Source organism: Heterodontus francisci, chromosome 4 (genome assembly GCF_036365525.1).
Source record: "Heterodontus francisci isolate sHetFra1 chromosome 4, sHetFra1.hap1, whole genome shotgun sequence".
In the NCBI taxonomy this organism is placed as follows: domain Eukaryota; kingdom Metazoa; phylum Chordata; class Chondrichthyes; order Heterodontiformes; family Heterodontidae; genus Heterodontus; species Heterodontus francisci.
This window is the reverse complement of record NC_090374.1, coordinates 76,787,730-76,798,562: the sequence shown is the minus strand read 5'-3', so window position 1 is coordinate 76,798,562 and position 10,833 is coordinate 76,787,730. Positions and strand designations below refer to the sequence as shown.

General features: G+C 41.7%; 1 protein-coding gene across 8 annotated transcripts in view; it reads right to left on the bottom strand.

Moving 5' to 3' along the window:
- Window positions 1–276: 276 nt before the first annotated feature.
- Window positions 277–10,833, bottom strand: part of cast (calpastatin) — a 236,224-nt gene continuing 225,667 nt past the window's right edge. For all 8 annotated transcript variants that reach the window (XM_068029740.1, XM_068029732.1, XM_068029734.1 and 5 more), the window contains 5 exons: window positions 9,240–9,290; window positions 7,715–7,813; window positions 5,674–5,751; window positions 4,403–4,471; window positions 277–1,449 (listed from right to left, as the gene is read on the bottom strand). In XM_068029740.1, coding sequence (XP_067885841.1) covers window positions 4,418–4,471; window positions 5,674–5,751; window positions 7,715–7,813; window positions 9,240–9,290 — 282 coding nt within the window. In that variant the 3' untranslated portion in view covers window positions 277–1,449; window positions 4,403–4,417. The remainder of the gene's footprint in view (window positions 1,450–4,402; window positions 4,472–5,673; window positions 5,752–7,714; window positions 7,814–9,239; window positions 9,291–10,833) is intronic.

Genomic DNA, 10,833 nt, shown 5'->3' with positions numbered 1-10,833 from the left:
AGAAATTTGTAGTTTAGAACAATCAGTCTTTGCGACAAAAACAAAGATGAGGAAGACATTACTAACTGGAAGGGCAGGAGATATTCATCCTCAGCTGAAGCGCCTTGGACCCAGATATCTTGGGTCCTGTTTTTGAATGATGTTTGCTGAGCATCACGTCAATGTGCAGGCACTGGCGATAGTCTCTAGAATTGTGCAGCAGCTGGCTGTCAATATTTAAAAAATATTCTTCCTTGTACTGGAATTCCTCACAAATTAATTTGATATACACATAAAATAACTCACATTTTACAAGTTTATTGCATTTTATTTTCAGGTTTTCTATTTACTCATATGATTCTGGTACTAAAATACACCCAAAGCCATAATCCATAAGTATAATTTGAACAGTTGAATCCCAAACAAAATTCTTTGTGGTGCAGCATTAAGAAAAATATAGAATATCTGGACAGCTGTCTCAGCCTTTTACAGTCAATGTAAACATTTTACTGTTCAACAACTTACATTTTTATAGACACTTTAGTAAAACATCCCAAGGTGCTTGACAGTAGCATTACCAAACAGAATTCGACACCCAGCCACATAAGGCAATGTTAGGACAGGTAACCAAAAGCTTGAAAAGATTTTAAGGAACGTCTTAAATGAGGCAGAGATGTTTAGGGTGGACATTTCAGAGCTCAGGTTTTAGGCAGCTGAAGGCATAGCTGCCAACAGGATTGACGGGTGAATGGAACTTGGTGGGAGTCAGGATATGGGCAGCAGAGTTTTAGATGAACTAAAGTTTATGTAGGGTGGGAGATGGGAGGATGGCCAGCAATAGTCCAGTCTGGAGGTAACAAAGGCTTGTATAAGGGTTTCAGCAGCAGATGAGCTGAGGCAAGGGTGGAGTTGGGTGAAGTTTCAGAGGTGGAAGTAAGCAGTCTTGCTCGTCTTGGGGTCAAGTTTGCGAATGGTCTGGTTCAGCCTCAAGACAGTTCCCAGGAAGAGGGATGGAGTCAGAATTCATTATTGTGCAGAGTCTTAAGATGTTTCCTGACTCAGACTGAAAACAAGAGAACTGTACAGTTTAATGTACTGTGCCAATTGCCACACATCAAAAATGTAACACTAGTTTTTTTGTGGCATAAAATATTTTAGCAGTGAACATTTCCTACAAATACAGCATCCATTCCGCTTAGAAAAAAGATTTGTTTTTACATATATAAATCCAGTTTGAGAACCTTCAGAAAGCAGATATTATTTCATAGTGATGTGAAGCTAGAATTAGCAAATGGAGTTCGAATTTCTATTATGCTCAACGTCGAGTGTTCATTTCATTACATCCCCATAAATCATGTTCCAGCAGCTCTTTAGAAATTGAAAGGAAACCACAGGTGTTTATTTGTACAGAGGCACATTCCCAACGAAAAAGAAAAAAATTTGCAAAGTGGTCAGTTTTTAAACCAGGATCTGCAGAGGAAGAAAACAAACATTAGTTTAAAATACAAATCCAGTAAATACTAAGGGGTAGAATTTCCACAGAGTTCCCCGATTGCCCATTATATTTGACGGATACCTTGGAGAAACAGCATAAATTGCCAACTATGCTGTTTCCTCTGAAATTATGGAGGGAGAATTAGGAGAACCCACATGGAAATTACTGGTGAAAGTCTTTCATTACTGGATAGGATAAATATTGTGTTTCTCTGGTGTAAACAAGGGCTAGAATTTGTTGTGTATGCAGCTGCTTTTAATTGTCATATGGAGTGAACTTGATTGGCTGGACATCAGTGCTGATGGTGGAGTCCTCAGGAAGAGGAAAGTAGGATTTCCACCCAGCACTTTTGACTGAAGATGCTTGCTAACTTTCAGCCTCGTGTCTCTTTCACTCATGTTCTGGGCTGCACCATTGTTAACAGAGCCTCCTCTTCCTATTTAGTTCCCTGATTATGCACTGCCATTCTCACTGGATGTGATAGCACTGCAGAACATTGCTCTAATTGTGGGACTATGTAGTTCTGGCTATAGCATGCTGTCTTTGGTGTTTAGCATGCAGGTAGCTTTACGCTGTAGTCTCACTAGACTTATACCCCATTATAAAGTATGCCTGATGCTGCACCTGGCACATCCTTTGCAGTCTCCATTGAATTAGAGTAAGTATTGCCACTTGATGGTGATGGAACAGTGAGTGAGGTGCATAGATTATGATGGTATACAATTTTGCTGCTGTTAATGGCTCAAGCCATCATCGATGCTTTGTTTTGGACTATTAGTTCTTGATGGTGGACACTGAAGATTCAGAGTACATTCTGTGCACTTGTAACCATCAATGCTTGTTTCAAGTAGTGTTCAACATGGAGTTTCATGAGCTGTGAGGGGACAGTAGTTATGATCACCAGGAGGTTTTGTAGGTTGTGTTTGGGCTGAAACCATGCACCTTCATTGGGTTTGGAATCAATGATGTGGCACCCAAGGCTGCACCTGCCCAATAGTATTCCACTATGGCTCCACCTCTGGTGGATCTATCCTGCCAATGGGACGGTCTTACCCAGGGATGATGGTAGAGGTGTTTTGGATATTGGCTGATAGATATTGTTCTGTGAGTACAGTAATGTCAAGTTGTTGCTTTAGCAGTCTGTGGGACCGCTCTTCTAATTATGCACCAGTACCCAGTCACTGGTAAGGACGAGACTGCAGGGTTGACTGGGCTGTGATTACTAATTTCCTATCCTTTGTTCTTCAATTTACTATGACATCTCCATTTGCTGAATCACTGCCTCACCTCCACCTTTGATGACCTTGTCCCGAGCAAAACCTTCACTGTCTCCCATCCTAATCATTCCCCAGTACAAACCCATCTGTGGTCCCTCAAGACCAAGGTATAATGGTATCTGGCATACAACTGGCTTAGCCAGCTACCACAGGCTCTGGACCACATCATGCTCCATTGAGCTTCCTTCACTGCTCTCTAGTCTAGAATCATCCTGGAGAGCAAAGGTAACCACCTCACTATTTTTCTCCATTGCTATCCATATCTTTGAACCCTTCACCCTTGCCCCTTCACTCTCACCTCTAACAACAACTGTGAGTGTCTCAGTGTTTCTTTATGATCAAGACAGAAACCATTTATTCAGCAGCCTCTGCTGATTCCGCTCCTTCCCATTGCCCACCGTGCCAAGCCTCTTCTCCCATCCACCCTAGTCCTGGATCTTCATTTCTCTCTAGTTTTTAATCCCATCTTTCTTCTTTCCAAGTTTATCTAATCCATGAGACCCACCTCCTGCTCCCATGACCCCATACCCACTAAACTGCTGACCATCCAACTTTCATTACAGGCCACTGGGTATAGGGATCATCAACTACACCATCTTCCTTTAATGCCTCTCTTGGTTGTGTTGTCCAGCTTGGTGCTACAGCCCTCACTTGGTTTCATTCTTAACTATTGAATCATAGTCACAGCATCTCTAGCAATGGCTTCTTTTCCAACCCTGTATTGTCATGTTGAGCCCCACAAGGATTCATCTACATGTCTTCACCTTAATTGCATCATCCACTAACATGGAGTCAGCTTCCATATATATGCTGATGACGCTTAGCTCTCCCTCTCCACCACAACTACCCTCAACCCCTCCATTGTCTTTATGCTTTCTGGCTGCTTATTTGACATTCAGACAATGTAGGAAGAGCCACAATTTCATCCAGCAACTAACTCAGAGGCTGGGAACTGTGGACTAAGAATTGGCAGAACCTCATGGGTGGGAAGCTGGGTTGCCGTGCATGGAGATCCAGACTTTCCTTGTAGGGGCTGGAGGAGCACTCCTGTTCTTCCTAGCACCAGAATGATACATTTAAATCTCATCTCTGAGGGCCTGTAATTCTTCCTCAACAAGCTTTACTGAGTGGGGTGGCAGTGGCAAGCACCCCTCACAGTTGGCAGTTAAAATGCCAGTGGGACAATAACAACATCCTGGGAACCCAATTAGCATGTATTAATGAAGCACCCATATGAGTCAGAAGGGTATTCCAGCTGCTTTAAGAAAGGACCCAATTAAAGTAGCAGCAAGCGGGAACAGGGCAATAAGTTTTTAACGGCGATTTTAACTGCTCCATTCCCATTGGCAGCATGGGTTAAAATCACCCGAATATTTCTATAATTGTGGGCTTGCAAAGAAGATAAAACAGGATGAATAGTGAGGACAACAAACTTCCTGGAGTGTTGGGGCAACAGTAGGTCTGCAATAAGGTCGAAACAATTATAGATGCAGTCTTAAATGCAGTAGCAGTGGAGCAAGATCACCTGGCTGAGGCTGGAGGTGCCACAACTTGAACGTTGAGCTGTGTTTTCTTTGCCTCTTTATCTGGGAAAATACCAATATCTTATTGCTACACCGATGTTAAACTAACATTTCATATTTGTAGTTACCTGTTTTGCAGGCTTTTAACGTTTACAGGGTTTCCTTGCATCAGATTTAACAGCAGATTGATTTTTTGCCTGTTTTAAAAGAATAAATAAGATGAAACGAATATTGCAATAAGATATCACTCTATGCAGTAGGTTCAATATAAACCAGTTTGTTCTATTCATATCTTTCTGTGCCAGAAGCTGGAACAAGCAGGAAGATACATTTTGGCTTGTATGTGTATTCAGGCTGTCATTATTTTACACAGGGCAAATAAAAAGAAGCCCAGTGCTGCTCACCTTACATACAAAGTTTATACAAAGTACCATAGACAGTGTAAATAAAAACATTGAAATATAATCTTGCAAGTTCTATCTGTGGTTATTTATCTTCCTTAGGAGGTTGAGACGACGACCGATCAATTTGGAGGCAGCAGGTTTGATGGGCCAATAGAATCATTTGATTCCATACTGTTCTGTATAGCATTTTGGGGCTGCAGCCGAAGGTGCTCAGCTCTAAGGTCACCAGCCCCCTCAGTCCCAAAATTCTGTATCATTTTCAAGGTTGGGCCCGTTAAAAGATTCACAGCAATCTGTTCATTTATTTGGAGTGCTGAAAGGCACCTCTCTCATTGAGCAGTCAGGAGATCCATTACTTCTATGCAGACTTGCGCTGGTTGTATTTACTTAAAAAGGGGTGCCATGGAGGTTCTGGCAGTGGAAGGGAAGTGGTGTTAGGAAGAGTATGCAGCCACATCAGCTTGCCTCACCCTCACAAATATAGCAACAAGGTGTTTCTCCAAAGGTTTGATTCCCCCACCCCATACACTCTGCAGGGCAGATGACTAGGCAGTGCTATAAATGGCTAATGATCTTATCCCAGGAATTTGGGATTGCGGTAGACTGACAGGCAGAAGTCCAGCTCCACTGTTTCTCCAGCTCAAAACCCGAAGCCTTTTCACCTAACGGGAAATGTACCTGTAAACCCGAGCTTGTCATTTATGTGGAGGATTTCTGGTGAGGAGAAACTGAAAATGTAATGGCATAGCAGAGTCATTCAGCAAACTCAGGAATAGGTCTATTTTTTTGCTGGTACATATAAAACTTTCCAATTTTGGGTCACGCAGCTGATATCTCTAGCTCAGTTCAGCTAATGTGTAGCAGGCAATTCCTCAACACAACTGATTCACCATTGTGAGGAAGGAAACAATTTCACCCAAGTAATAAATTCAGGTGTGAGTTAGGGATACTTATATATTCCACATGAAAGCATTCCTGCACAAACTTGTCTTTACCTTTGGTGATTTCAGTCCTCCGTCACTGGTTTTGGGGGTCGAAGCCATCTTGCTTACACTTCCAGTCTTATGATCCACCTGTGGGAATGCATTAGCTCATTGTTACGGGTGTAAAACTGCAGATTTAAACCCATCATCCAAAACATACTGCTGTAATTTGGATGCTTTGTTCAGTGGTATGCATGTGCTCAATATGAATAAATTTCATAGCATGGATGTATTTTTGAGATCTTTAACTTTTATTAAGAAAAGTAGTGCAATTGGACTTCAGGAAGAACATTAATAAAATTAACATATATTCAGAAGTTTTAGGCCACAATACCTTTAAAGTGCTATTTTATCCAGTGAAGAAAATGTCAATTCATAATGAATGTTAAAATAGAAAGGAATTCTAGAGGAGTTAAAATGAAGAAAATTATTGAACGTAATGCTAATTTTATTACTTGCATAGAAACCATTGAATTGGTGATTTCAGCAGGGCAGCCTAGCAGCGAGGCAACCCCAATGAGGAAAGTAGATGTGACTTGTTCCATTTAAAACAGGTGGGTTAGCAACTTCAGATCAACTTGAGAACTATAGACAAGCAATCCAGGGAATCCATGCTACTGGATGAATTTTTCCCATTTGGATGTGAAATATTACTGTTGCCAGGATTCAGGTGCTGCATTTCCCTTCCTGGCATTAAGATGATAGGCAATTTTTTCCATTGTTGTACTTGACATAAAGGATCAACCGTGCATAGTGAATAAAGGAAAACTGGGGAAGGAGAATCCCACGTCCATAAAAGGAACCTGCCTGATTACCTGCCCATTTAGATTAATGGATGAAAAACTGGTCAGGCTTTTTTTTGCATGTGTGATCCGTTCCACTCAATTCTCCTCTATTGGTTGCACCTAGGAGTTCCTTTACACCTAGTGTAATAAGAGGAAAACAGTTCCAATTGAATAGCTAGCATTGGCACAGGCACAATGGACTGAATGGCCTCCTTCTGTTCTGTAAATTCTGTAATCTATGACTCTTTTATTTCTCACTTGAGTAAGTGAACATGATTTGGAAGCAGAGCTATCCCAGTAAGGAAAGCTCGAGTACACATGCGTCCTGGTACTGAGAGTATCAAACATCAAGTTAGGCTGGGAACAAAGAAAAATAAAAGTTTTAAAAGAGTAAGCTGATGCAGACTCAAATTTAATGTACAGTGCTGTCAGCTTCCTTTGTCCTTGGTAAATGGGGTTAAGATATAGATCAGCCATGATCTAACCGATTGGCAAAACAGCTTCAAGGGATTGAATGGCTCACTCTTGTTTCTATGTTGTAGGGGAGAAAGAGAAATGGGATATTTATTTAGAGATACAGCACTGAAACAGGCCCTTCGGCCCACCAAGTCTGTGCCAACCATCAACCACCCATTTATACTAATCCTACATTAATCCCATATTCCTACCAACACTAGGGGCAATTTATAATGGCCAATTTACCTATCAACCGGCAAGTCTTTGGCTGTGGGAGGAAACCGGAGCACCCGGCGAACCACTGCGGTGCTAACCACTGCACCACTGTGCCGCCCATCTGCTAGAGAACTGTGTGGACAATTCAACAATCCAGTACCCCAGTGGGTAACAGCATTCACAGACGGTACTGTCTGGGAAATGCAGCGCATGATGTTCCATCCATTCTGTATCAGGGAGCTTCTAGGGGCAAGGCAAATTGGGTTAATTATGAAAATATATTCTATGGTATTAAAATGAGGATATGTACACACACCCATACATAAACCACTAAAGGAATAAAAGTAATTTTAGAGCACTTAATGGTTAGTCCTAATAAATTCTGGAGTCTTAGAAATCAAACCCTGTTTTTGACAATTAGGAAACCAAGCACTGATTTAAATAAATTTTAGTATACCCAATAACTATTCACATGTGGGTACTGTACAAATTAAATTGTTTAATGGGTCCTTAAAAAAATGAAACATGTTTGAGAAAAAGCATTTTATGGTTCAAAACATGGAATACATACACACACACGGAGAAATGGGCCATACCTCTTTCGGCTTGGAGACCTGTGTCCCAGAACGTGAAGCTGAAGGACAGGAATCGAAATCTGATGAAAGACCTTCTACCAGATCGACCTTTGTCTGTAGCTGCCAGTAAACATGACCTATTTAATCAGTCTCAAACATAATACACTGAGATACATTGGTTAAAATCAAACCAATCTGAACATAAGAATGCTACAATTTCATAATGCTATGGCAATATTTTTTTTTTAAAGTAGCACGGCTGGCATCTCCCTTTACCTCCCTGTTTTTAAAATTTTGTTCCTTTTAGGTCCTCACATGCTGTGCATCATTTCCCTTGGTCAGCAGGTAGCCTCAGCCAATGTCTCCCTGGGCCAACTGATGAAGCATGTGGAAAAGCAAAGTGGGTGTTCCTTTACTAACCGTGACAAAAAAAGCTGAAAGGGGGAGTGAATGAAAAAGAACACTTTCAATTGAAAGAACACCCACAACCCGCACCAAACCCATCCCTTTAAAACCTTATGACTAAGTGAAGCGTAAGTGAAATTTAAGAGGGACAGGACCAATTAAAGGAGGAGTGTCAAAATAGGAGATGGAAGATAGGGGACAAGAATTCTCAGTCTTTCAAATAGTCAGCACACTCATTAGCAGTCTTTACCAAAAATGAACAGGAAAGGGATTAAGTGACAGCGAAAAATGAAGAGAAATGAAAATAATGATTTGATATTCCTCCATTTTCACAGACAAATAGCAAAGCAAGACAATGATGAGTTTCCTGTAGATTAACCAAGGTTTCGTCTGTCAGTCAATCCTTAAATGCCACAGTAGGAGTCTTTTAAAGAACTCTGATTGCTGACCACATTGAAGAGGAGAGTTGGGCTAGCAAACACATTTCAGGATAGAACTTGCACCTCCTCCCTGAAACTTCTCGACGCCAACCCAATTGCTTGTGTTGGAGTTCATCAGAAATGCACAACAGTCTTCTGGTGGAATTCACACTGCGGAAAAAGTCCCTAACAGTGCAGAGAACAGAATCTCTATATTACTGAAACACTAGAAGAACTGGCGAAGCACCTTAAAGATGCAGAATCACCCTGCGGATTGAAAATGATGTCTCACTGAAGTCTGGGCCTTTAGTTGGTAAGTGCTAGGGCCAAGATGGATGGAGAGGTGTCCTCTACAAGACCCTTTACCTCCAAAGAGGCATCTCAGGGGATAGGAAAAGTGATGAGAATGAATTTTCAATGGTAAAAATTATAATTTATCAATGCCCAACAGTAAGAAGGACAAAATGCACACAGTTTTTTCCAAAACTCAGAATGTGTGAGTGCAGAGTCCTTCAAACTTGAACAATAACTAAAGTATCACTGCTGATCCTAACCCTGGCATGGAGTGAGGTGATATCCATTAACAAACTTCTATCACTACACTTAATATAATAAGCTCATGAGAGTCACTGACTTATGGAATGGTGCCCTAAACAGTTCTACTAAGGGAACAAAATTCTCCTTTAATAAGAAAATCAGTTGAGTTTTAGGTTCGCTGTTACCTTTGGTTTTGCTCCTGGGCCAGTGGAGGAAGAGGCCACTTTACTTTTATCCTGTTGTAAGAAACAAACTTCATCAGATTCTTCTTAAGAATTATTTAGAATTTAGAAAGCAGCAACATAAATATAAGATACTTCAGCATCTGAGAGAGAAATCACTCCAGTGTAAATGTGGTGTACACACATCAATGTAAACCTCATAAGAACAAAAAATAGAAACAGGAGCAGGAGTAGGCCATTTGGCTCCTCAAGCCTGCTTTGTCATTCATTAAGATTGGCTGATGATCTACCTCAGTTACACCTTCCCACACTATCCCCACATCCCTTGATTCCCTTAGTATCCAAAAATCTGTTGATCTCTGACTTGAATATACTCAAGTGACTGAGCATCCATAGTGGTCGAGAATGCCAAAGATTTACAACCCTTCAAGTGAAGAAATTTCTCCTCATCTCAGTCCTAAATGGCTGACTCCTATTTTGAGACAGTTAACCCTAGTTCTGGACTTCTCATCCAGGGGAAACATCCTCCCAGCATCTACCCTATCAAATCCCTTAAGAATTTTATATGTTTCAATGAGATCAACTCTCATTCTTCTAAGCTCTAGGTAATATAGGCTTAGTCTGCCTTTGTTGCACTCGTTCTAAGGAAAGTATATCCTTCCTTAGGAAAGGAAACCAAACCTGAACACAGTACTTCAAGGTATGGTCTCATCTAGGCTTACCCCAATTGCTTTACACTTCTTTGCTCTTATTCTTCAATCTTTTTGAAACAAGGGCTAACACACCATTTACTTTCCTAATTGATTGCTGTACTTTGTCAAGAAAACATGCTATGCCAAATGAAGATTTTTAATTCATCGGTTGGAAAATTACATTTCTTTTGCCTCCTTATCTCAAGAGACAATGGGTAAGCGCCTGGAGGTGGTGTGTGGAGCAGCGCCTGGAGTGGCTATAAAGGCCAATTCTAGAGTGACAGGCTCTTCCACAGGTGCTGCAGAAAAATTTGTTTGTCGGGGCTGTTACACAGTTGGCTCTCCCCTTGTGCTTTTGTCTTTTTTCCTGCCAACTGTTAAGTCTCTTCGACTCGCCACACTTTAGCCCCGCCTTTATGGCTGCCCGCCAGCTCTGGCGAACGCTGGCAACTGACTCCCATGACTTGTGATCAATGTCACAGGACTTCATGTTGCGTTTGCAGACGTCTTTAAAGCGGAGACATGGACGGCCGGTGGGTCTGATACCAGTGGCGAGCTCGCTGTACAATGTGTCTTTGGGGATCCTGCCATCTTCCATGCGGCTCACATGGCCAAGCCATCTCAAGCGCCGCTGACTCAGTAGTGTGTATAAGCTGGGGATGTTGGCCGCCTCGAGGACTTCTGTGTTGGAGATACGGTCCTGCCACCTGATGCCAAGTATTCTCCGGAGGCAACGAAGATGGAATGAATTGAGACGTCGCTCTTGGCTGACATACGTTGTCCAGGCCTTGCTGCCATAGAGCAAGGTACTGAGGACACAGGCTTGATACACTCGGACTTTTGTGTTCCGTGTCAGTGCGCCATTTTCCCTCACTCTCTTGGCCAGTCTGGAAAATTACATTAAA